This window comes from Protopterus annectens, chromosome 10.part0, assembly GCF_019279795.1.
Source record: "Protopterus annectens isolate FY-2018-M chromosome 10.part0, PAN1.0, whole genome shotgun sequence".
NCBI classification, from domain to species: Eukaryota; Metazoa; Chordata; order Ceratodontiformes; family Protopteridae; genus Protopterus; species Protopterus annectens.
In genome coordinates this window covers 872100267-872125266 of record NC_056744.1, presented here as the reverse complement: position 1 = coordinate 872125266, position 25000 = coordinate 872100267, and the positions used below count along the sequence as shown (strand labels likewise).

At 43.0% G+C, this 25000-nt stretch overlaps 1 protein-coding gene across 2 annotated transcripts in view; it reads left to right on the top strand.

Moving 5' to 3' along the window:
• Window positions 1-1709: 1709 nt before the first annotated feature.
• Window positions 1710-25000, top strand: part of GLMN (glomulin, FKBP associated protein) — a gene marked incomplete at its 5' end in the record, with an annotated part of 1643959 nt that continues 1620668 nt past the window's right edge. For both annotated transcript variants that reach the window (XM_044085667.1, XM_044085669.1), the window contains 1 exon segment: window positions 1710-1809. In XM_044085667.1, coding sequence (XP_043941602.1) covers window positions 1771-1809 — 39 coding nt within the window.

The following is a 25000-nucleotide window of genomic DNA, read 5'->3' as shown; positions in this document are numbered from 1 at the left end:
CCAAAGCCTAGCAGAGATATCCTGATGATCTGTTTTAAATAACAGGTTAACTAGTACTCCCAGAAAATATGTAGGCGTTTGTCAAGGGCTTTTTCACTGTATCTCCAACAAAGTGGAGAGAGTCGGAGGCAGGCAGGGTAGTCAAAAGGGAGTGTGAAAATGCAAATTGCCATACAAAAAAAAAAATCTAAATTTCCTAGAATTTATAAGATACTTTGATGCTAACAGCTCTTCCCCAGACCCTCTGGTTCATCACCTTCTTCTTGGCGCCAAACGGTATCAAATGTATGATGTGTACTGTCTCCTCCTTTAGTTGGAAGTTCCATTGTGTCTCAGTAATCCATCTAATCCAGCAGGGCCAATCCTCATTTTTCATAGAAAAAAATGTAGTGTTTTTTAAACATAGTAATAATTGTTCAGTAAACTCTTAAAAGTTCAACTACACCAAACATTTCCAGAAATTTTCCTGCATTATTGCCTCACCCTATTGGTCATCTTCTTCCACTACAAAAGTCCAATGCTTCTGTACAGCTAAATGCTGACTACCCCATCATTTTGACAAAACTATTGCCATCAGCTGCTCTGTACACTTGATATACCAGTTTCCTTCAAAGCCCATTTAGCTACTTTTAATAAATGCTTATCATTTAAGTATCTTAGTCTTCATTGATATTCCTTCTTCTTCCCAAGTTGCAAGTGAAGTCATCAAGCTAATATTTCTGATTAGAAGGAGTTTCTTCAAAGTTTCTCAATATTAAGTTAGCTATAAACCTTTCAATCTTATAAACAGCTGATTAATATTCTCGCTAAGATCATGTCCTGCCCTACTTCATCTTGTTTGCTTACAGAAAAATTCATTTTTAAGCTTTCAGCAGCTGCCTTTGATCATATTTCCACTTTCTTCCAATACTTTTAAACTCATAGCTAGTGTAATCTTTCTGGAAATCTTCTGCCTTCTTAAACCTATCTAAGGCAGCTTGAGGAAAGACGCCACCTTGCATTGACAATCTCTGCCACTCTGTTTTCTTTCTGACAAATTCCTGCTGAAGAGTGTTCACTTTACAAAACAGGTGTGGCCTGACGTAACTAGTGGGTGTATGTGCATTTTGTACTCTAAACGTGTTCCTTCACAATTAATATGTCATCATTCCTTGAGTGGGAATGAACATGGTAGGATGACAGTTGTATGTACAAATGGAAGTATTTGTGTATGTCCAGGAGTCCCATAACCTCTTATTTTGAAAAAAAAATGTTCTTGTCTCCTTCACATATTGCCATCCTCTACTGAAACATTACCCAGTGTATGAGAATTCTTATTAAATCCCCTTTCTTAGTATAAGGAGGAGTGAGCAAATTAAGAATTGTAATCTAAAAGTCCTTTACAGAGTCTCCATCTTGTTCTGTTATTGCTTTACCATTCTGCATTGTTATTGGACTTTGATTACATTAATTTGTCCATCCATTATCTTGCATTCCATTATAAAGCAATCAGCATATTAGCAATTAGCATAATCTGTTAGCGTTTTGCCATATACTTGTAAAAGAGAATGTAGCCAGCGCCACCGTTTTCTGAAATAGTGCTAACTTGCATAGAGAAGAAGCATTACTGCATAATTTACTAAAACTTTAGTAGAGACAGACAATGTATGTATATTGAAATTCATGCATCAGGAGTGGGCTTTTAGTGATTCCACTGTGTTGTTTGGCAGATGACGAAAATATTCGTTTGACTTGAGTGGCAAGTTGAACATTGAGACTAGAGGCATAACAATGGACTTGGAGGAATTTCACAGAATGATAGACAGATGTGTAAGTACTTTTTGTCCTTTTGTTTTAAAACATTGGCCTTATTTATTTTTCGATTGATGTGATTTGATATGCACTGTTAAAATGCACATATTTGCTGTAAAAATAGTCATATGAATTATCGCCTACAGGTAGTTCCTTTTGTAGCATATAAACACGTACGCTGACTGCCCTTTTTCGTTAGAACCAAGAAGGTACTTGATAAAGACATCAGCTGCTCTGTTTTGTATTTAGTAAATGATCATCAAAGAAAATGTGGCTGGGAAAGAAATTATTTACCTATTAAGTTAATGTGTACCTGCAGCTATTCCTTGTGCATCTGATTCAGCCCTCGTTTTCCTTTCCATCTACCTGATGTCCTTTTCCATGGTAAAACTCAAAGGCTGAGTGATCAAACAAAGCCAACCATGGGCAAAATCGTATTATAACCACATACAGAGGTGGGTTACTGTTCTTATACTGTGACATTATTTAATAAAGAAATTGTTTATCTTTTTCAGATATTGTCCTTGTATAATGGCGCTTTTGTGTTCTTCAGCTGCATTCAGATGTACTGCATGTGCTTAGGCATATACGTCCGTACACTTGCACAGTTTATCAGTGGAGTGCAATGCAAAAGAAAGGATGGAAAATAGATCTGCTGTAGGGCATTTCTCTCTCTCTGTGTCTCTTATCTCTCTCTCTCACTCTCCTGTCTTGACTTAAGTTCTAAGTATAAAAAGCTGAGACACTGGGATTTTGAATTTAGAAAAATTAGATCCAGAAATCGTCCTGTATTTACTTCATTTCTTGTTTCTATTAGAAATATGTTTTCCTGTGCTTAGTGAACACCTTAATGGAAAAATACTTTAAAGTGATTGTGTCATGAGTCTTTTCTAATAAATGTATGGATATAAGCAAACCATAATATATTGATCTGACTTTTGAAAGCTTTCTGCAGTGGGTAGCATTTTGATATTCTTCTTCTGATTTAACCATATTGGCCCAATTCTGAGTTTGTATAATTTCCGCATCTAGGAGGCATGCATGCATTCTACCAGCACATGCAACTGTGTCAATTTCTTGCCCATTCCCTGTGAAACTCTGTTCATTTCAGATACTTGGCCAGTTTGTTTCTTAAACCCAACACTTGTGATAAAAAAACTGTGTGTTCAGTGTCTCAAATATTGAAGCATTCCAGTTGCACCTTTAATCACCATATCACAGCACAGGACCCACAATGGCACCTTTTCTGCTACCTGCAGAACAGTGACATAAGTTCCCAACACTTCATCCTGACCACCTGCAGAAGATGAAAAGTTGAAAGATTATCTCAAGTATTTCAAGGTGATGGCTGTGGCATGTATCCAAGTACAAAGGCCAGCAAAAAGATCCAACTTCTTATTCCAGACCTCTGCTAGAACTTCATGAGAAAGTAAGGGAGTAAGATGCTAAACAGGTGTCATATCCTCCTCCTTCTCTTGGTAAATCCACTCTTGAGAAAGACTTGCAATCTTTGCAGGTTGCAAGATGTTATTTTACTTACTGAAGTATGAGCTTGCATCTGACATTGGCCAGTAGCAGCAGTGTGAGGTGCACCCCTGAAACCCATGGTGGACTAGAAAGAAAGAGATGCAGCTCTACCAACCAACTTGGCTTGCATCTTTGGGGTGTCTGCACTGCCTCTCCCAATCAGGAGCATCAGCGCTGAGTCAGTGGTTAAGTATTAGAGGAGCCTTTTCCAAGGATCCATCAGTTCATTCAAGACTTACTAGCCAGGGTAGATGAGATTCATATCAGTTCTTTAGCAGCTTTCAAGCTTACAAAGTGTGTTCATATGTTAAATGTATGTGTTAGCTGGGCATTCCTTTACCTCAGCAGAATGCAGTGATTTACATTTTAAAAGATTAAGAAGCTTAGACTCCCCTCCATCCATAGCAGGGGGCTGTCATAAATTAGCTGGTGAACAGCCAGTGTTCATTCTGTAAAAGTTCTGGAAGAGGATTTGAGACTGGAGCCCAACCTACTCTTGTCAGGCAGTTTTTGTGGTATGTGAAGGAGTAGAGCGGTATATGATTGTGCCCTTGTGTAGAGAAGAGATGGGGGGGTTCTAGGTTCATGGGTAGGTACTAGGCTATCGGCCCAAGGGCCAAAGTAAGCCTAGCCAACAAGGTTCCCTGGCTTACGCCACCCAAGAAAGTTGATTTCCTGTGCCCCTGTCGAGCAGAGCCACAGAAGTGATCCCTGGGGTGTATTTCCTATTTCCCATCCACTCATCAAGATTTTTCTTGAAGAGTGCTAATGAGGAACTTTGCTTGACATAGATGGGTAGCTTGTTCCCGAGTATAGGAAGTCTCTGGGACAGGAATCTATCACTCTAGCATGTCCTGTTTATTGTGGTGACAAAGTTTAGGTCCCTAGAGTGTGTAGCTCGGAAGGATTGTGATTTCTTTAGGTGTAGTATGTCCAACAGCTGAGGGTTTAACATAGCTTTATATGTTAGGCAGAGATCTCCTCGGAGTAGGCGATATGCTACAGAGTAAAGCTGGAGTTTTTTGATACGTTCAGAGTAGGGCATCTGTTTGAGGTCAGTAATCCTCTTTGTGAGGTACTTCTGTGGCCTTTCCAGCTGCTGCAGATGTCTTGTGAGGTACATTCCAAAAGGGGCGTTGTACTCTATAGTGGGTCTAATGAGTGCCGAGTAGAGGGGAACAATGACCTCTTTTTTCCTGGATGAGCACCCTTTTGTGATGAAGTGTGCCACATAGAAGGATTTCCTGACTACTGTGGCAATGTGATTATCAAAGGAGAGACTACTGTCCACCTTGGTCCCAAGGTCTCATCACACATTCGGCATTAAGTAGAGTGCCATTTATGTGGTACTTCATGGGTACAGAGTTTTTACCAAAGGGGATAACAATGCATTTTTTGGCATTGAGCTTGAGGCCATGCCTCTGACAGCTGGCATCTGTCTCAGTGAGGCCCTTCTGTAGGATGGCCACATTATTTGGGGACTCAACTATGGGTCCTAGTTTGCAGTCATCTTGTGAACTTCGTTAGCCAGTGGCCTTCTGTGTTGGCCTGTACTTCAGAGAAGTCGATACCAAACAGGAGACGTCTGAGGACTGAACCCTGTGGTACTCCACTTGTCACTGGTTTGAAGTCAGATTTGGAGTCTGCAATTTTTACAGGGTGGGTTCTGTCAGTGAGCCAGTTAGCAATGATTTATACCTAGTTTAGTGAGTTTAGCTATAATCCCAGAATGGGGGATGGTGTTGAAAGCCTTGACAAGGTCAAGATAGGCTGTGTGAACCACCTTACCCTCATCTACCGCTTTGGTGACTGCCTCAAAGAAGTCGATCAGGTTCAGAAGGCATGATCTGCCTTTCACAAACCCGAACTGGGTGGGGTCCAGAGTTTGGAGGTTACCAATGTCTTTGTTTGTGTTCCATGATGATACATTCCATGGCCTTGCAGACCAGGCTCGTCAAGCTAATAGGTCAATAGTTCCCAGGATCAGTGGCGGCTCCCCCTTTGTGGAGTGGGATAACTGTTGCTGTGCGCCATTCAGTGGGCACAAAGCCTGACGTGAGACTATGATTGAACATGGTGCTTAGGTGGGGAGCCAATTCGTTCTGTAGTTTGTGTAAAACGTAACCTGGGATGGTGGATGCTGTGTTTTTGGTTTTAAAGAGTGCAGCTTTTACCTGCATAGATGTGATTACAGGGACTCTGCATTCTTCCTGTATAGATATGGGCCCTTTAGGGGGTGAGTGGGTGGGTAAAGTTAAGTGGGTGGGTAAAGTTAGTACTGAACCTATCTGGCATGATGATACCAATATCAGTTGGTTCTGTAATTTTTGTGCCGTTGTGCTGTAACTCAGAGCAGATCTGGGTGTTGCCATTGAGATTCTTGACATAGCTTTAGAATGCTTTGTGGTTGCCGTTAGAATCAGTGGTGATTTTGTTTTCATAGCTAGCTTTTGAGGATCTTACTGAGGCTGACCAGGGAGCTCCTCCACTCATGGGATTTTACTTTCTTTTGCAACAGTTTTTTTCCTTCGGTTGTAAAGTTTGTTTATGGCAGGGGACCACCAGATTGTCTTCCTTTTTTTGGAGGATAGCATCTTGATTCTGTTTGGGATAGCATGATTCATGCACTCGTCTAAGTGCTTATAGAGTGCATTTGTATAGGATTCAGCAGTCATAACTGTATTGCCCATCTGCATGGGTGTCATGAAGTTCTCCACTTCTGTCTTAAGAAGCATGAAGTTGGCTTTGGAAAAATTTTTTACCGTGGTTTCCTTAATGGTGGGTGGGGGCGGGATACGGATAACTAGGGTGATTAGCATATGGTCGGATCTGACCAGCAAGGAGTTGACTTCAGGTGTAGAACACCGGTCACTCATGTTGGTAATGACTAGGTCTAGGATATTGTTGCTCCTGGTGGGGGTGTGGATAAGTTGATCCAGGGCATTGTAATTTATGAATTCCAGAAAGCGTTGAGTGAAGGAGTTGGTACATGAGTAGTTTTCCCAGTTAATGGTGGGGTAGTGGAAATCACCCATTATTAGGGTGTTTGGTTGAACCCTAATATTTTCCAATATATCAAGAAAAGAGGAGTGGGAATCCTAGGGCATGGTGTGGGATCTGTAGCAAGCTACAATTTGGACTGCAGTTTTGCCCAGAGTTAGTTGCACTTGGATAACCTCGGATGCATTATGCTGCGCAACCAGCCTGGAGGTGTGGATATCCTTAATGAATTTGGACACACCTCCGCCTTTGGTGTTTTGTTCCAGGTTAGACGGCCGAAAAGTGTGGTATGAGTTATCGCCTGGTAATGCGGGGGTGCTCTCAAGAGCCTTGAACCAGGTCTCAGTCACTGCACAGATATCGATGTTCTCCATTTTAAGGAGTGCCCCGAGTGAGTGCATTTTGAGATTTAGACTTTTAGCATTGAGTAGCATCACCCTCAGTTTTTGCTTGCCTGTTCCTGTTACAGTGGTGAATTTTTCATTTGAACCTTGCCTAAAAAAGGCACTATAGGGGCGGCAAGACCCTTAGCCAGTATCCGGAATCCCAGGGGTGACAGGTGCAGGGCATCTCTGGCAAAGCATCGACCATGTCGACCATGGCGTCCCAGGCAGACAGATACTGGATCCCCTTAGAATGACATCAGAAGCTTAGCCAATTGTTGAAGTCAATCATGTTGTCCTTGTACTGCGGTATAATTCTGGGCAGTGGCAGGATGCTACTCAGGGATAGGGTCATACCTGCCTGGGCTACAAGATCGGAGAGCTCTTCCATATCTCTTTTCATGTAGTCCAGGGAGGTACATCTCAAGTCATTTACACCAACATGGGCAATGACAGAGTAATATTTGTACTTGTTGTGGAGTGACCTGAGTGTGTGGGTTATGTGGCAGATCCTGACACCCGACAGGCAGCTGACAGTAACATTCTCCTTGTTTAGCCTGGTGAGTGGGACATCAGTTTGCCTGACTATAGAGTCACCTATGACTAGTGTGTTGGGTACGTTGTTTTGCCTTATTGAGCTGTGGTTTATTGTCACACTGAGTCTGTGTGCTTTGTGTGATTTGGGTTGTGTTGGGGGGTTGAGGTTGCTTGTGTTTCTGCTTTGGGGGTTTGTGTTGCTTGAGCAGATTATTATTGAGAGCCTCTGTAAATGTCTTTGTGTTTCTATGTGTGGATTTTGGTGGTGTAGGTTTAGTGGGACTATGTGATGAGTATGGTGTGGTGCAAGTGTTTACCTTCTCCTCTTGACTGTCAAGTTCAGTCTTGGTTGGAGAGAGTTTTACCTCCAATTTGGCTAGATAAGTGCATCTCTTACAGTTTGTGGTGTTGGGTGGTAGGAGGAGAGGGTTGTCTGTGTACATGGCATTTGCCCCAAGATGCCCAGATTCATCAGATAGGAGAGAACACTGGGAGATGATCCTTGGACATGCCTGAATAAAAAAACTACTTTCCTCTAGACAAGTGAGGAAAGTGAGTATAAGAGCTTTTTTTCTCTAGCAGTGAGACTTTGACCAGGGTTTTACCTTTAGAAGATGTTCACACCTCAGGGTATCTGAATGTGAAAGCAGATTCCTTGAGCTGCAGTTCCATTTCTCCCCTAGAGTCTTGGATTCAGAAATATTGTCATGTGATTTTTGTGGCGGTGTACCTGAGAGATTAACTTTTTTATGAGAGAATTTCTTTCTCTGTGGCTGGGAAAATTCATGTTTGCTTTTCCTTCAAATCACAAAACCCAGAGGAGAAAGCCGCAACTCATTTTTGTTACACTGCAGTGGCTTTGGAATATATGGTCTCAGTGTCTCTCATCTAAGTCTGTGCAGAAAGCTGTCCAAGTACAAACCATGGAAGTTCCACTTGGTTGAAGCAACAAGTGGCTTTTCATTTACATCTGTTGTTTTTAATTCTTTCCGATCTTCCATGAGAAATCTTGGAGTGACTGACGGCAGAGGAAGCCTTCCAGTCATCAGACCTTTACTGAATTGGAAGTTCTGAAACTGAGCAGAGAGGTAATGTATTCTGCTTCAATTGGTCAGTCTGAAGGGGATCATGATCTACATTAGCTACCCCTGTAACTTTGGTTTCTGTTATTCTACAGTCATGCTTGTTTTTGGAATATCTGTATATAACAGTCTTTTGCAGGACAAAGTTGCAGTGCAGCACTAGCTGGTTAAATATCCTCTTGCAGGAGCTCTGCGTCTTCATCCACCTTTGAGGAGTTTGTTTCCTTTTTGCAACTGGAATTTCAGAGATGACAGGCTTGCTATTTTAACATTTGAATCTACTGGCTAATCAACTTTGAAGTTCATCTGTTTGAAAGTTCCTTTCTTGATGGCCATTACTTCTGTTTACATGATATCCAAGCTGTAGGCATTTATGTGTAGGGATCTCTGTTTAGTATCTTAGAAGGATCAGGTTTCCCTAGGCATTAGCCCATGCTTTCTCCCAAAAGTAATATCAGAAGTATACACAAACCAGTCCTTAAATCTTTGTTTTCTTTTTGGGCAGAATTTGTTAGAGAAGGCCCTTCTTGCTTTGAATTTGCAGTATTAGTTCAGGTTAGACTTGAAGAGGGTGCATGAACATTTCCTCAGTGCACACTGAAATGGTCTTTCATCTTGCTACTGCATACCAGGTACACCTGTGCAATTTTATGTTAACATGTACATATTTGAATGTTATATAGTATTTACTATGCATGTTTTTTTCATGTAGTTTTGTAACTTTTGTTATGTTGGTTGACCGTTGTCATGGCTGAGTAGAGTTTCTGGACTAGTTCAGTTATCCAGTTAATAAATACAAATTACTTTCTTAAATATAGTAAGGAAGATGTAACAGTTGTTCCTTTCCTTTTCTCAAGGTGGAGAGCGCATAGTACTAAGTAACTCTTTCTAAGTGGATCGCATATTTCATTGCATTTTGCCATGAAGCAGTGAACATCTTATAGGAAGATGTTGGTAAAGCCTCTCCATTGGTGTTTCTTGTGCCAGAAATTCAAAAATTTCTCCACTGCAGACCTTTCTGCCATAACTACTTGGTCACACATTCAGCAAGCATTATTACTTGGATTGCAGTTCCAGGACATGAGTTTTTTCGACAGATTTAGTACTTTAGAACTTGGACTTTTGAACTATTGCTTTTAGGTCTTCCTCTACCTCTTGGATTCCTAAGAGGTTTTAAAATTACAGCTCATGATTCTTCCTAAGAGTTATTCACATGCCTCGGAAGTCAGATATAACAGATTCAGACAATGATTTTTAAACACTTCAATTAAATCATTGCATTTTAAGCCGCAGCTTGAGCTCATATAGTTTAATATGAAAGAAACAAGCCTTAATAACAATTTCTTATTACCATTTCGCAGTATACATACATGTTTTTTTAACAATGTTCATTCATTCCAACATTACATAAATTACTGAATTCCTGTCTTCCTTTAGACCTCATTCCTCCTGAAAATTGTTCTGCATGTGTTGTTCCTACAGGCAGTACTTCAAGCTCAAGTCAAATTAACAAGTTGCTTTCGCACTTTCTTCAAACTATAATGATTTAAGAAAATTATATTCATTATCTCTTCAAAACAGGGGTTTCTTTCCTTTTTTGCACAGTAATTCAGTTAAAAGCACAATTGAATACCATAGCTGAATTCAGGAAAGCATGACAATGTTAAAGCATCATTTCAGGCATCAATCGGTTATTGCAAATGCTATGATTATATTGCAATATATCAGAAAAAGGGAACTGATAACTGCAGCTGTTTGGCTTTGCAGGGCTAGTGTACTGTGTCCATGTGGTTGCAAATGACTGACCTGACTGTTACTTACTCATGTTAAGTAATGGTTAGTCTGACTTTCAGAACTAATATGTATTTGTGTGAAGTAATTTGTAATACTGATCATTTTTTTTCAGTAATAGTCATCTGAGGTGTACATTTATTTAATTTATTTATTTGACATTTGTTAACCGAGTTGGTCCAACTGAGCCAGAAGCCCATTTTCAGTGGAGACCCAAGGAGAAAAGCTCCAGGATAATTACAATACTTAAAATTCCGAGTAACTTAGCATGATGTATTCTAAGTTGTACATAGTAGTTAGAGTGGTATAGTATAACAAGGAATGTACAAAAATCAGGATTGAGCACCAAAATACAGTTACATAGATTACAGTTAAAAGAAAGTGGCATCTTAGACTGTGATAAAGTATGTATTTACAACTGAGTCTAGGAAAGTATAAGAATAGAGGAGGAAAGAGTCACTGGAACTCTAACCACAGAAAATATAATATTATACATAGAATTCAGAAGCATACACAAAAAATTACACAGATGACTAGATCAAGTGGAAATACTGATATGAGATATTACCAGTATAGTAGATCTGCCTATAATGGAAGATTGAAAGGGAAAAGTAGCTGTGAAGATGTTATAGAGGGAAAGAAGTGAGTTGAAATACATGTGGTAAGGTTGGAAAGAAAGTGAGCGTTAGGTAGGTTCCTGGCAAGGACAGATCCATGTGATTACGAGGAAGTTGCTTTTTGAAATGAGTAGTATTTGAGGTGCTTCTAATGTTGTTAGGAAGTGTTTTCCAGGCTATAGAAACACATTCTAGTTTTAGAGAAGTTTACCTGTATTTTTATTTGGTCTACGTAAGTCAAGGAGTTGTTGGTCAGAGCTTCTGAGGGATTTGATTAGGGTGTAAAGGACACTAGTGAAGAGTGGGAGGGACAGGCTGTAGGTTTTTATAAGATGGAGTTGTGCTATAAGAAGTTGGTGGGGGAATTCTGGTCATTGCAGTTGTTTTAGTGCAATGCAGTGGTGAGATCTGTGAGGTTGGTTTGTTGCAAATTTGGCAATCTTATTATACGTTTGTTCTAGTCGTGAGATTAAGTTGGATCGTAGGTTCGTGAGGATGGGAGTGGCATAAAGTAGGCCTGATAGTAAGAATGCTGTAGCTAGTTATAGTTTAGCATCACGAGTAAGGTATTTTTTGTTTTGATACAGTAATCCTAGTTTCTGATGTGTCTTTTTGATATGCTGGTGAATATGCTGGTCAGATGTAAGCTGGTCATCTATTATGGTGCCGAGGAGTTTTGTATGTGGGTCTGCTTTGGTGATAGTGTTTCTAGTGAAGAGATGAAAAAGGAAGGTTTATGTTCTGGGATTTAGGGAGGAAGAGTAGGAGTTTGGTTTTCTTAGGGTTTAAGATAAGCTGGTTTTCGTTACTCCATTTTTCGATGGAGTTAAATGTATTTTGTGTAAGAGGAAGATGAGACATGCTATTAGAGGTGGTGATGAGAGTAGAGTCATCTCCGTATTGGATAAGAGTAGAGTGGTTACAGGCGAAGTGGAGATTGTTGGTAAAGATATTAAATAGAAGGGGGCCTAGGATAGAACCCTGGGGGACCCCTGGTTTTACAGGCAAGAAGGCGGAGCAAGAAGTGAGCCATTGGACAGATTGAAGTCTGTTAGAAAGGTAGCTGGAGAACCACTGCATGGTGGCAGGAGAGAGGTTAAGTTCAGTTAGTTTTGTTAGTAGTTTACAGTGAGACACTGTATCAAATGCTTTGGATAGGTCTAGGAAGAGAAAGGACACAAGTTGGTTATTATCTATGGCCTCAGCGACTGTGTGAGTAAAAGATAAGAGGGCTGCCGCAGTGCTGTGGTGTGGCCGGAGACCATGTTGAGTAGGAGTTAAGAGCTTTTCTTGTATTGGGTATTTAAGGAGTTGAGAGTGGATGCATTTTTCTAGAATTTTATAAAGATGTGATAGAATGGTTATTGGATGAAAGTTAGAGGTGTCAGTGGAGTTACCTCCTTTGTGCAGTGGTATAGTATAGAACAATTTTCAGATGTTAAGAACTGTGCTTTCTTGAACTGATCTATTTATAAGTAAAGAGATGGGAAAGGCAATGGAATCATTAGCAAGTTTGAGAAAGGGGGGAGTAGTTTATCAGCAGATGGAGAGCAAGTTTTAAGTTTATGAAGAAGAGATTTGATGTGGGAGGTGGAAACAGGTTTAAGAGAGAAAGGGGTTTTGTTGTTATAGGTAGAATAGGGGGGAGGAGTTGAGGGATTGGAGTTTTGGTCCGAGTGAGTTAGTTTGCAGATGGTGACTATGAAGTGAATATTGAGCAGGATGGCAGTCTCTAGAGGTGAGTTATTAGGGAAAAGGTTAGGGGTTGGGGCGATTATTGATGGTGGACCAGAATTTTTTGGGGTTGGAGAAGTGATTGTATTATGCTGTGTTATAAAAGTTTTTCTTATCTTGATAAATGTGTTTTTTAGCAAGATTTCTGAATTCCTTGTAGCTTTTTATTAGGGTTGGAGATTTGTTTTTTTGCCAATCTTTCCAGATACTATACCTTTTATGCATGAAGGAGCGTGTTTCTTTTGATAACCAAGGTGAGTGGGTGGATTTTATCCTAATTTTTCTTAGGGGAGCAAGTGAGTCTAAGATGTCGAGGAAAATCTGGTTAAATATTTCCACAGCTTCACTAAGGGGAGGGTAGTGAAGGAAGGACCAGTTAATAGATGCATGTTTAGAATTAAAAGAATCAACATAGAAAGAGGATAGTTTATGGCAGTCTTTGTATATGTGGGGTCTAGGTATTGGACTAGAGTATCTTTGGATGTGAATGGGTAGGCAGTCATAAAGGGAGTCAGGCAGGGTGTGGGGGTTGTGGTAGAGATTAGGGTCTGTAGTAAGTATCCAGTCAAGGATAGAACTCGTACTAGTATTTTTATTAATATGAGTGGGGATGTGATGAGTTGTTTGAAACCATGAAGATTAATAAACATATTGGGGGAGTCAGACATGAGTTTGGACTAGTCTATGTTGACATCTCCTAGAATGATTGTTTCATAGGAGATGTTGTCAGTCAGCCATGAAAGTATATTTTCGAGGACAGGAATGTTATTTCCTGGTGGGATGCATATTGAGGCTATAGCAAACTTTTTGTGGGAGTTAAGGTGACAATTTTGTACAATCGGTTCAGCAGGGTGAAAGCTTGGGAGTGGTGTTTGTAGAGGGGAGAGATTAAGTAGATCAGAATAGAGGATTGCACCACCTCCACTTTTTCTTGTCTGTCTATCTAATCAAACTATCTTGTATCCTGGGGGTAAGATTTTGGTATTGGCTATGTGCGGCTTTAACCAAGTTTCAGTTAAAGTTAAAATATCAAGAGATTATTGGGCTATCCAGGAGTGTAAGTCAGTGGTTTTATTGAGAAAGCTTTGTATGTTACTTGATAATAGGTCAAGGGTTTTGCGAGTGGAGCAGTGTGCAGTAGGCTGGGGGACCTTTGGGGAGGTAGGGGTAAGAATGGGTGCTTGCTGGGGTTGAGTGAAGGGAGAGAGGGGCCAGGGTTGAGGTGAATGTCACCTGCTAGAAAGAGAGTCATGTTGAAGGATTGTGGGTGATGTGGGTTTAGGTTGTAGAAGAATAGATGTCCTTCAAGAATGCAACTGCAGTCATAACATGTGGGTTGTTCTGCCTCAGGCAGCCCTCGGTCGGCCGGATTCCAAAGTCTGGGTCCGACGCCGGCTGATGTCACATTCTCTCCGACGTCAGAGCGGCTGGAGTACATAAGCATCAGCCAACGCCATTTTCTTCAGTCTTTCTTGCCGCGCGGTGCCCGAAGCAGAAGCAGTTCGCAAGTGCCGGTCGGTCAGCTCCTGTATTCTACGATACCGAAGTCATCAAAAAAGCTAAGTACCCCGTTGGGGACCTTTTCTTGCCTCAGCCGATGTCAGAAATTACTGAAAAAGTTAACAATTGTCTTTTTTGTGGTAAACAAATACCTCATAAGGATTTCCATTCTTACTGCCTCCCTTGCCTGGGCCCAGACCACGACGTCTCGGCCTGTGTAGCCTGCGCTCGCTTCAACAAGCGCGCACTCAGGCGCCGGGCGGAGTTCGCTGAAGATTTTTTCGGCGATAAATTTGCTTACACCATGCCGTCGGATCTTCCGACATCGCAAACCCCCAAAAAGCGAAAAGACCGGGACCGACATCCTCGGCCCGCGTCTACCACTGACTCCACGCCAAAACCTAGCGCGAGTGCTCCGGTTCCCTCTGAGACGGTCTCTCCACCGCTCCGAACCGAAGACACCGCATTACCGATGACTCCGATTCCAGATATTACTCCGACGCCAGTTATAGACTTTCCTCCGGATACCGAAACCGAGGAAATGCCCGAGACCATTGCTGTAGACAAGGTCACTCCTGCACGTGGAGCTGCCAGGCCTCCTATGGCCATGTCTTTTAAGACCTACACTAGGGCTAAGGCAGCCAGCAAAACAAAGCATATTGCTTCCAAATCCTTACCTCAGCCGACTCCGGAGACACAAATTATGTCCATGGCTGCTGATTTAATTTCCATGATCAGAGGTTCACAGGCCCATCCTGAGAGCGCATCTCAGCCTCCTCCTGATAAAAGGCCCCGGGTTGAACCCTCTGACCCTGCTCCTTCTGATGAAGACTCTGAGGGCTCTGTCCACTCTGATAGCCAGGAAGAGCTCTTCCAGACCTATGAGGACTCGGATGCAGAAGATTCCATACCTTTGGCCTCCCCTCCTGAGGATATTTCTTTTGGGGAAGTTCTGCACACCATGAGGGAACATTTCAAGTGGCAGGGTCAGGAATATTCTGATTCTAGGAAACGCCTTAGGACTTTCCTTAAGAAGCCTCAGCACAGGCCCTTAGCTATTCCTCCTGTACTTGATGTTCTGGATGATTTGTATTCTGATTCTAGTGCTACCCCTGATTCTCTTCCTCCTGCTCCAGCCAAGCCAGACAGGTATTACAGCGTCCCAGAAACTCATTCCCATTTATTCAGGGTCCATACTGCTGATTTGGAAACTATTTCACAGGGGCCTAAAGGAGTTTCAGCCTCCACCTCAAAAAATCCTTTGCCCTCCAACAGGGAAGCAAGGTCATTAGAGAGATGGGGTAAAAAGGTTTACACATCCACTACCTTGTCTATGAGAGCTTTAAATTGCCTTTTTCATATGTTCCAATATCAGGATTATCTCTTAGAAGATTTACAAAAAACATTAGCTTCTCCTGATCCTTTAGACAGGAAGACTTTGCAGGAAGCTGTACATAACACTCAGCAAGTAAGCAATCACTTCCTGCAGTGTGGATATGATGCACTGGAAGCTTCATGTAGGGCAGCTATGACAGGGGCAGTGATGCGGAGACATGCGTGGTTAAAAGATCAACCTCTGCCAGATCATGTAAAAGCAAAACGTCTGGATGCACCTTTGGAAAAGAACAAGCTTTTTGGTGCAAATGCTAAGGATGTGTTAAAGACCATCGAAGAAAAAGCAAAATCAGTTCAGACTGTGAAAGATTTCCTCCAGGTTCAACCCCCCCAGATTCAGTCGGAATTGGCCTTCAAAAAACTGGTCCTTTCCAAATCCAGAAAAGTTTCAAAGGGGTAAGAACAGACGGGGCCGAGGAAGAGGCCAATACAGAGGCCCTTACAGGGGACGACAATGGCAGCCAGGAAACCAAAGAAGTGACGCAGGGGTTTCACCTGCCCAACAACCTCAAACTCAATGACTTTCCTCTACTACCGCCTACCAGGGAACAACTAGAAGCTCCCTTGGGCGGGAAATTATCTCTGTTTGCAGAAAACTGGCACAGACTGACAAAGGACAAATGGATCATTGGACATTATAGACCGAGGGTACAAGTTTCATTTTCATACCTTACCAAGAAAACAAGGCATGCCAAATCTACCACAACATCAAAGGGTAGAGGCTATCAAGCAAATCACTCTGCTGACTCGAATGAAAGCAATAGAAAGAGTTCCACAACAAGAACAAGAACAGGGGTTTTACTCAAGACTGTTCCTTGTTCCAAGAAAAGAATCTCAATGGAGACCAATACTGGACTTGTCCGCATTAAACACCTTTCTCATAGTACCAAAGTTCAAAATGCTGACTCTACAGCAACTCCTTCCCATGCTGGGCAAGGAGACGTGGCTGATTACTCTGGACCTCAAGGAGGCATACCTGCATGTCCCTATCAGACACAGCTGCAGAAGATACCTCAGATTTCTTGCAGGGCCAGAGCATTACCAATTCTCAGCATTGCCATTTGGCTTATCTACTGTGCCCAGAGTATTTACAAAATGCCTGGCTTCAGTAATTGCTCATTGCAGGCTCCAGGGTATACAAATTTACCTGTACCTGGACGACTGCCTCATACAAGCGGACGACAAATTGATGTTGACAAAAAACCTGGATTATGTCATACGATTACTTCAAGCTCTGGGATGCACAGTCAACTTCCAAAAGTCAAGACTGCAGCCATCCCAGCAAATAATCTTCTTAGGAGCCAAACTAGACACAGCCTCTCAGATGGCTTACCTGACAGAAGACAAGCAAGAGAAGTTAACTCAATACTTCAAAGGTTTAGCAAAACTCACCCAGATGACTGCAAGGAGATTCCTACAGGCCCTGGGTTACATGGCATCCTGCATTCTACTGGTTCCATTAGCAAAGCTACACATGAGAAAGCTTCAATGGTACCTAAAAAGCATTTGGTCTCAACACAGCAACAACTTGGAGACAGTCATACCACTCATTCCATGCCTATAAAAGGAATTCCTATGGTGGGCCTCGGTGAGTCAGGAAAACACAGGTATGTCATTCAAAAAACCACAGGTAACACAGACCATGACTACAGACGCCTCAGACCTTGGATGGGGGGGCGCACATGGAAGGCAGGTGTATACAAGGACAATGGTCTCCAAAGGAAATACATCTGCATATAAACCAAAAAGAAATGCTGGCAGTAATGCATGCTATCGAGGTTTTTCAACACCAACTCCAGCAAGGCCATCTAATGATATGGACAGACAACACCACTGTGATGTGGTACATAAACAAGCAGGAGGGCACCCACTCTTACCCCCTGTGCAGACTGACAATGCAGCTTTGGGAGAAGTCACTGAGTCTAAACATCCAGTTACAATCCCAGTTTGTTCCAGGAAAAGACAATGCGTTGGCGGACAGCCTAAGCAGGAATTTCACAGATCCACACGAGTGGAGGTTACATCCGAAGGCTTTCAGACAACTCACTTCGACATGGGGCAAGCCAGAAGTGGACCTATTTGCCTCTCACCTCAATCATCTTCTACCAAAATTTTGCACACGGACATACCATCCAAAGGCTTGGAAAATAGATGCCCTTTCATTCAACTGGAACTCCCTAGCAATCTATGCATTCCCACCTCTGCCACTGATGACCTCAGTATTACTAAAGATCAAAGCAGAGAAGCCCAAGGGAATCATAATAGCTCCGGATTGGCCAAGACAACACTGGTACCCGCTACTACGGAGCATATGTCACACCAGGAGGTGGGCCCTCCCTCAGTGGCCTCTACTTTTGACTCAACACAACTTTGAAACACTGCATCCAAACCTTCAGACACTGCAGCTAACAGCCTGGGAGATCCCATAAATAACTTCAGCTTATCTCTCTCCAAGGAAGTTCAACGGATACTAACAGAGGCTCGAAGACCATCCACTAGAAAGGTTTACTTAGCAAAGTGGAAAAGATTCAGCAATTGGAATACCAGCAAGGGTCATGATGCATCATTACTGAGCATCCCACTCATCTTGGAATATTTGGCAGATATGTTACAGAGTGGCCTCTCATATTCATGCATCTGCTATTTCAGCCAGATACAACACTGATCCTCCTGTTTTCTCTCACCCCTTACTAAGACAATTCCTCAGGGGAATCAAGAACATTAAGCCACCAAGAAAGGCCCCAGTGCCAGCCTGGGACCTCAATTTTGTCTTAGAGAAACTGACTCTACCTCCTTTTGAGCCAGCAGCTTCAGTTGACTTGCAATTTCTCTCATGGAAAACAGCTTTCCTGTTGGCAATTACCTCAGCAAGAAGGGTTTCGGAGCTACAGGCCCTAATGGCAATACCACCCTTTATTATTTTCCACAGAGACAGGGTTTCATTAAGGACCAACCCTACTTTTATGCCAAAGGTGGTATCTAGGTTTTCTCTAAATCAAGCCATTCATCTGCCTGCTTTCTTCCCCAATCCTGAGAATAAGGGGGAAAGACTTTTGCATACCTTGGACATTCATAGACAACTTCGATACTACCTGGACAGAACCAAGACCAGTAGGAAGTCTGAACAGCTTTTTGTAGCTTACGCCCTGCAGTCCAAGGAAAAGCAATTTCAAAACAGACTATTTCTAAATGGATTGGACATTGCATCAGATTCTGTTATTCCTTTCATGGGAAGACTGTTCCAGCCTATGTCAGACCACATTCCACCCGAGCTACAGCCACCTCTACAGCATTTTTAAGAGGGGTGCCTACAAAGGACATTCTAGAAGCTGCTACATGGAGCTCCGTGCATACATTCTCTAAACACTACAATCTCCCTCTATATTCCAGATCCAGAGCAGGCTTTGCTTCGGCAGTCCTCCAGGGTTTGATTGCCACACCATCTCTTTCCTAGAGCATACCTCCTCCCCCAGCTAAGCTATGGTATTCTACCCACATGTTATGACTGCAGTTGCATTCTTGAAGGACATAGTACAGTTTTGTACCTACCATAAATGTAGATGTCCGATAGACATGCAACTGCAGTCGGGTTTTCCCTCCCTCCATACCCCTCTATGCCTAGGGTCCACTCCTATCCCCCTTACTCTTAGCTGGGGATATCTGTTATGATGTATTTGTTTTATTGCACATGTATTTGTTTGGAATCCTGTTTTGTCTTCCAATTTGATTACAGCCTTCCTTGGAGGGCACCTGGCATCTGGGGCAAGAAACACTGAAGAAAATGGCGTCGGCTGATGCTTATGTACTCCAGCCGCTCTGACGTCGGAGAGAATGCGACATCAGCCGACGTCGGACCCAGACTTTGGAATCCGGCCGACCGAGGGCTGCCTGAGGCAGGACAACCCACATGTTATGACTGCAGTTGCATGTCTATCGGACATCTACATTTATGGTAGGTACAAAACTGTACTTTTTACTTTGTTATTGGTGTGAATGTGAGAGAGTGTTTCTCCTTGTATAGATGAAAATGGGAGGTGGTAAAAAGTGATGGTGAGATGTCGAAATAGTAGGTTGTGTTATGGTTATTGAGGGAGTAGGAAAGTGTAGAAGAAGTATGTGAGAAATGTAGTTTAGTGTGGTAAGAGGAGAGTGTCAATAAGCAGAATAAGAAATGGTATACCAAGGTAAAAGTGAGCCATGATGAGTGGAGTATGAGGAGAGGGGACTTTTGTAATCAGTAAGGCTAAGACTGATTAATATGTAATTTCAGGAAAGGATGGGTGTTGGTGTGGCTAGATGTAGCAGCCTAATTGGAGGGGGTAATGTAAAGAGGGAGGAGTGTAGTTAATGAGGATAGAGTATAAATGTGATGTCTGGGGTGTGTGGGAAAGAGGGTAGGGTAGAGTAGGGGAGTGGAGTGAGCCCAGAGTGGGTTGTGCCCACCTTCTGCCAACAACAGGAATAAAAAAAGCCAAAAAAGTTTCTGCATTTGATTAGTGTGGAGGCTGTCTGTGAATAAAAGTTACTTAGCCATGCTCTTGTTTGAACACTGTCAAGCAGCCACTGATTTGATGCTCAGGATCATTGCCACACATTGTATTGTATTTACTGAAATCAGTGCTAATGGGCTAGTGGACAATGCTTTACCAAAATTAACAAAATAAACAAACATGTCACTGCTATGGCTAATGCTTACATGTTTGTGGAGTGTGGGATGTTGCATTGTATTTAAAAATAACAAATTGGCCATAATTTATTTCACTTTCCATCATAGTCAAACATGATGCTCTCTGCTGATCTTTGCACAACGTGTGCAAAGGCAACTGATCACTGGCACAGCATGTAGTTGCCTCACAGTACTTGGTTCTGTGGCTAAGCTTTTGTCTGTGACTCCTTCTGTGTGGTGTCTTCGTGTTTTTCCTGTCTCTGTATGGGTCTAGCATTTCTAACACCCTAAAGACATGCTGTACTCAGATTGGCGTTCCCTTAGTATGCCTGTTGGTAAACATGTAATGTTCTTTCTTTTGATAGAGCTGGCCTGTCAGGGGCAGTGTGTGTGTGTGTGTGTGTGTGTGTGTGTGTGTGTGTGTGTGTGTGTGTGTGTGTGTGTGTGTGTGTGTGTGTGTGTGTGTGTGTGTGTGTGTGTGTGTGTGTGTGTGTGTGTTTAAAATCAGAAAAAAATTTCAGTGCATATCGTACGTCTGTGAAAAAAAAAACATCACAGATTGTTATCTTTGGACACATTGTATTAACGTGCATATACATAACTCTTCGGGGAGCCAGCAAAAATCGTTTTCTTAGTTATTAGCTTTCAAAATAAAGCATAAAATACATCACAGATTATCTAGACCCTCAAGCTTCTGGGATTAGCAGCCCTACACCCCACAATGTATAATTGGATTTTGACACAGCCTTAGTCGAGGACTGTGCCCTGGACTGCAGCTAGTATAAAAACAGCCCTACTTATAGATGTGCATAGATATTTTCTATAACTTATGTGGGAGGTAAGGACACTGTTGTAATTATTTATTTATCTTTCCTCACAAACCTCAGAGATGTGCACAGAAAGTTGCTATACCTTGTGTGTAAGTTGGGATAGTGTGGCCATTATTTGTTTATTGCTTTCCTCACAAGTAAACTTGGAGGTGTGCACACAAGGTTGTTTTAACTTGGGTGGAGCCTGGAAATATGTGGTCATTATTTATTTAACTTGCCTCACAGTCAGATTTCAGAGATTTCCACAGAAGGGCACTATACATTTAGGAACAAATTAGAATGTATTGCATATTTCTGACACTTTCTGTTTTGTTTGTGTTTTAATATTTGCTCCAGTCTGACATCACAGGGGTGCATAGAAGGTGGCTGTCTTTTAGGATAAGGGTAAGGGGACCTGCTGTGTGTGTGTGTGTGTGTGTGTGTGTGTGTGTGTGTGTGTGTGTGTGTGTGTGTGTGTGTGTGTGTGTGTGTGTTCATGCATATATACATCTGTACATATATAAAACACAAATTCTGACTATGGCTTTTTGTTCACTTTCATGTCATTGTCATATCAGAAGGATACACAGAAGATAACAGTCTTAGGGTTTTTTTTGTTTGTTTGTTTGGGTAAGGAGGAAAATATTATTCCTAAGTATGATTACTGTATCCTCACAAACATTTGTCTTCTCTGTTTATTGGGAAATGATGTGAAGTTGTAAAATCTCGCCGTTTATTCTTACTGATGAGTTCGGAGCCGATAGCAAAGCTCAAGGTTTGTCAGTAGCTCGAGTCCAAGCCCCTTATCCCACAATGCACTGCTGGAATTACCCCAGATCTAGTTTGCCGCAACAAGAGAGATCTCTGTGATCCAGACCATTTTTGATAAAAAAACAGCAAGTTCTTATAAAAAAAATCTTTCTTTTTGTTTTAGAGGATAGTAGTGTATTAGAGTTTAAAAATTTGATGATAGTTTTTATAGTTTTAGATAGATAGGTGCCCTGTTGACTAGTTGTTTTGTGTGGGCCTTTTAGCCCTATTTAGATTTATTAATCTTCTTAGTCAGGGTTTTTCTTTAGCCCTGTATTTGTAACTATAATTGTTATAGATAGTGCCTGGATTGGGCTTGGTTACTTTGTGGATCTTTACAACTAAAGTAAAGATTTTACTGTTTTAAGTATACTAGTTTGTTTACCTTAACTATGTCGGATGACAAGGAAAAATCCCATCCTAAATCGAGATTCAGAAAATGTCCATCGCTGACGGACTCATTCAGTGTGTCTACTGTCTGGGGGCTAAACACCTCCAAGACACTTGCAGCATTTGCCATTCCTTTTCTTCAAGAGTCCTTTTGGATAGAAGGAGGAAGCTAATAGGCAGGGGATTGCTACAGCAATCTTTTTCTGAGGTATGGAGTAGCCATGAGGGTGCTAGCACATCCTCCAAATCCTCAAAATCCAAATCTTCAGACAAAGTGACAAAAAAGGCAAAAATTTCAGGAGGAGGGTCATCGGTTCAACAGACCTCGGAGACGAGTGTACCTTTGATTCGGAGCCAGCTCTCAGTATTGGAGCCGGTCTCTGAAGTTCCTTCTTCTCCTCTGCTCCAGTCAACACCTTCAGTGTATTCAGCTAAGTCCTCAGTCAGCCTTTCAGATTTGGACATGGATCGGCTAGTGCAGAAGCTTTTACAGGCACCAGGACTTGCCAAATTGTTGTCGGCCCCGACCAGCTCGTCGGTGCCAAAGACCATGGAACTGGATTTGTCTACTCCTCCTCTGAGCCATACTCGGCTCTCGGAGCTGAAGGAAACTGACCCGATGATTGTCGAACCCTTAAAGCCGATACCCGCACCAGTGTTATCGGCTCCATCTACTCGGATGTCCTCGGCGCCGATCGAGGACTCTAGGAGCCGACGCTTTCCCATCGGGTCCAGGGAGGATAGTCAAACCGATTTGTCGGTGTGGACTCTTCCTCTTGGGGCTTCGGCTCGGATGAGCTCGGCTCCTACCTCAGGCTCTGAGCCCAGGGTTTCGGTGCGGGAGGATCAGACAGTACTCTCGAGTCCATCCACTCCTCGTCGGAGCCATGGTGCCTTAGATTCTATGAGGAGAGTTTTGTCTCCAAAGACAACGTCAGCATCGGTTCAGCCTTCCCTCTCCCCTCAAGCTCCTATGTTTGCTTCTTCATCTACCGGTCCCTCTAAGCTTAGAGACCCCGAGCCTCAAGTACCCCCACAGGGCGTCCCCTGCTCTTCTGAGACCTCCCCAGATCCCCCCACTGAGGAGGTGCCAAGGAAGAGACTGCGCAAGAGGAGGCACTTAGACTCCCCACAGGAGTCTTTGACATCCGACACTGACTTAGATGAGTCAGAAGGGTCCCCTCGATCCCCCTCTGAGGATATCTCCTTGCAGAGATACTAGAGATCCTTAATCAGAGAGGCGATTGGCAGTCCAAGACCCCTACTGAAGATGAGTCCATGCTCTTGAAGGCTTTTGGGTCTCAACCTTCTACTTCTTGGGTGTCTCCGCCTTACGACGAGCTCATGGAACTGATTTCTCGTAAGGCGTGGGAGTCACTGGAGGCCATGGAACCTGTTCCTTGTAAGCCCAATAAATTCATGTCTGCCCCAGTGGACAAGCCATTTTTGACAAAGGGAGTGCCTGTTGATGCCATGGTGGTAGCTGCAGCCACCAAAAAGGAAGTGTCTGAGACAGCCACATCTATCCATCCTCCTAACAGAGATTCTAGGGTCATGGATAGATATGAGAAGCGCATGTTTAGTTCCGCGACTTTTTCTCTGCGATCACTGAACTACTTAACTCACTTTACGAGACTACAAAGAGATCTCCTGAAAGAGCTAGGAGATACTCTCCAGGGTACGGTAGCTGCAGGGGTGGCCGACAAAGTCAACGCCCAGCTCGCTACCCTAAACTCAGTGGTAAACTCGTCCATGCGTCTCGTATCCCATGCAGCTGATGGTTCGAGTAGAGCAGCTAGTTCGGGCATCGCTCTTCAAAGACAAGCCTGGATGCATGTCTGTTCCTTTGTGGAACCCTTTAAGTCTTCCTTTATTAATACCCCATTCCATGGCTCATCACTGTTTGGGCCCAAAGTAAAGGAAACGTTAACCAGGTGTGAGCAGGAATGCAAGACCTTATCTGCCGTTGGAGTCTGTTTTTCTACCCCTACTCGGCCCTACCCCAAGGGCCCTAGGGGAGGGAAAATGTGGTTCCGAAAAGCACAGGGAGCCTTTCAGGACACACGTGGAGAAACCCCATCTAGAGGCAGAGGAGGGGGTTATAACAGAAGACGCCACCCCTGCGGCAGAGGGGGTCTGCAGCAACAGGGAGACAGGGCTCAGTTCTCCGGTCAACCCTACCAGTGCCCGTGAAAGGGGGCCCGACTGTTCGGCTCTGGGGGCAGTTGGGGGTCGCTTGTCTTTGTACCCAGAAGCCTGGCTAAACATAACATCAGATACATGGGTGCAAAGCATCATTTCCAGAGGATATTTCATACCGTTCTCTTCCCCTCTCATTCCTGTAAACAGAATCCAAGATGTTCCACCCAATCTCAGGGAACAAGCAATCATAGAGGTCCATAGATTGCTAGCAAAAAAAGTCATCCAACCAGTCTCAGCAGACCAAGTTGGATTCGGAACTTACTCAAGATTCTTTTTGGTACCAAAGAAAACAGGGGACCCTTGGACCTCAGCAGACTCAAACATTTTTTAAAGAAAGAGAAGTTCCGAATGGTCACGCTTCAGTCCATTCTTCCCTTCCTAGGGAAAGGCGATTGGATGTGCTCCATAGATCTCAAGGACGCGTACTATCACATAAAGATGAACAGATGCTCCAGAGATCATCTGCGTTTCCGGCTGGGAGCCAGTCATTACCAGTTTCGAGCCCTGCCCTTTGGTCTCACTACAGAGTGTTCACCAAATGCATGGCAGTGGTCACGGCTCACCTGAGATGTCTAGGATTCCAGGTGTTTCCATACCTAGACGATTGGCTCCTCACCGCTACCACCATGCATCAGTTGACTCAGGCAACACAATACACTCTGACACTCTGCCATCATTTGAGCATTACAATCAACTTCGAAAAGTCTGCCTTATCGCCATCGCAGCATACCGTTTTTGTAGGAGCAGAGTTAAATACCTCAACTAC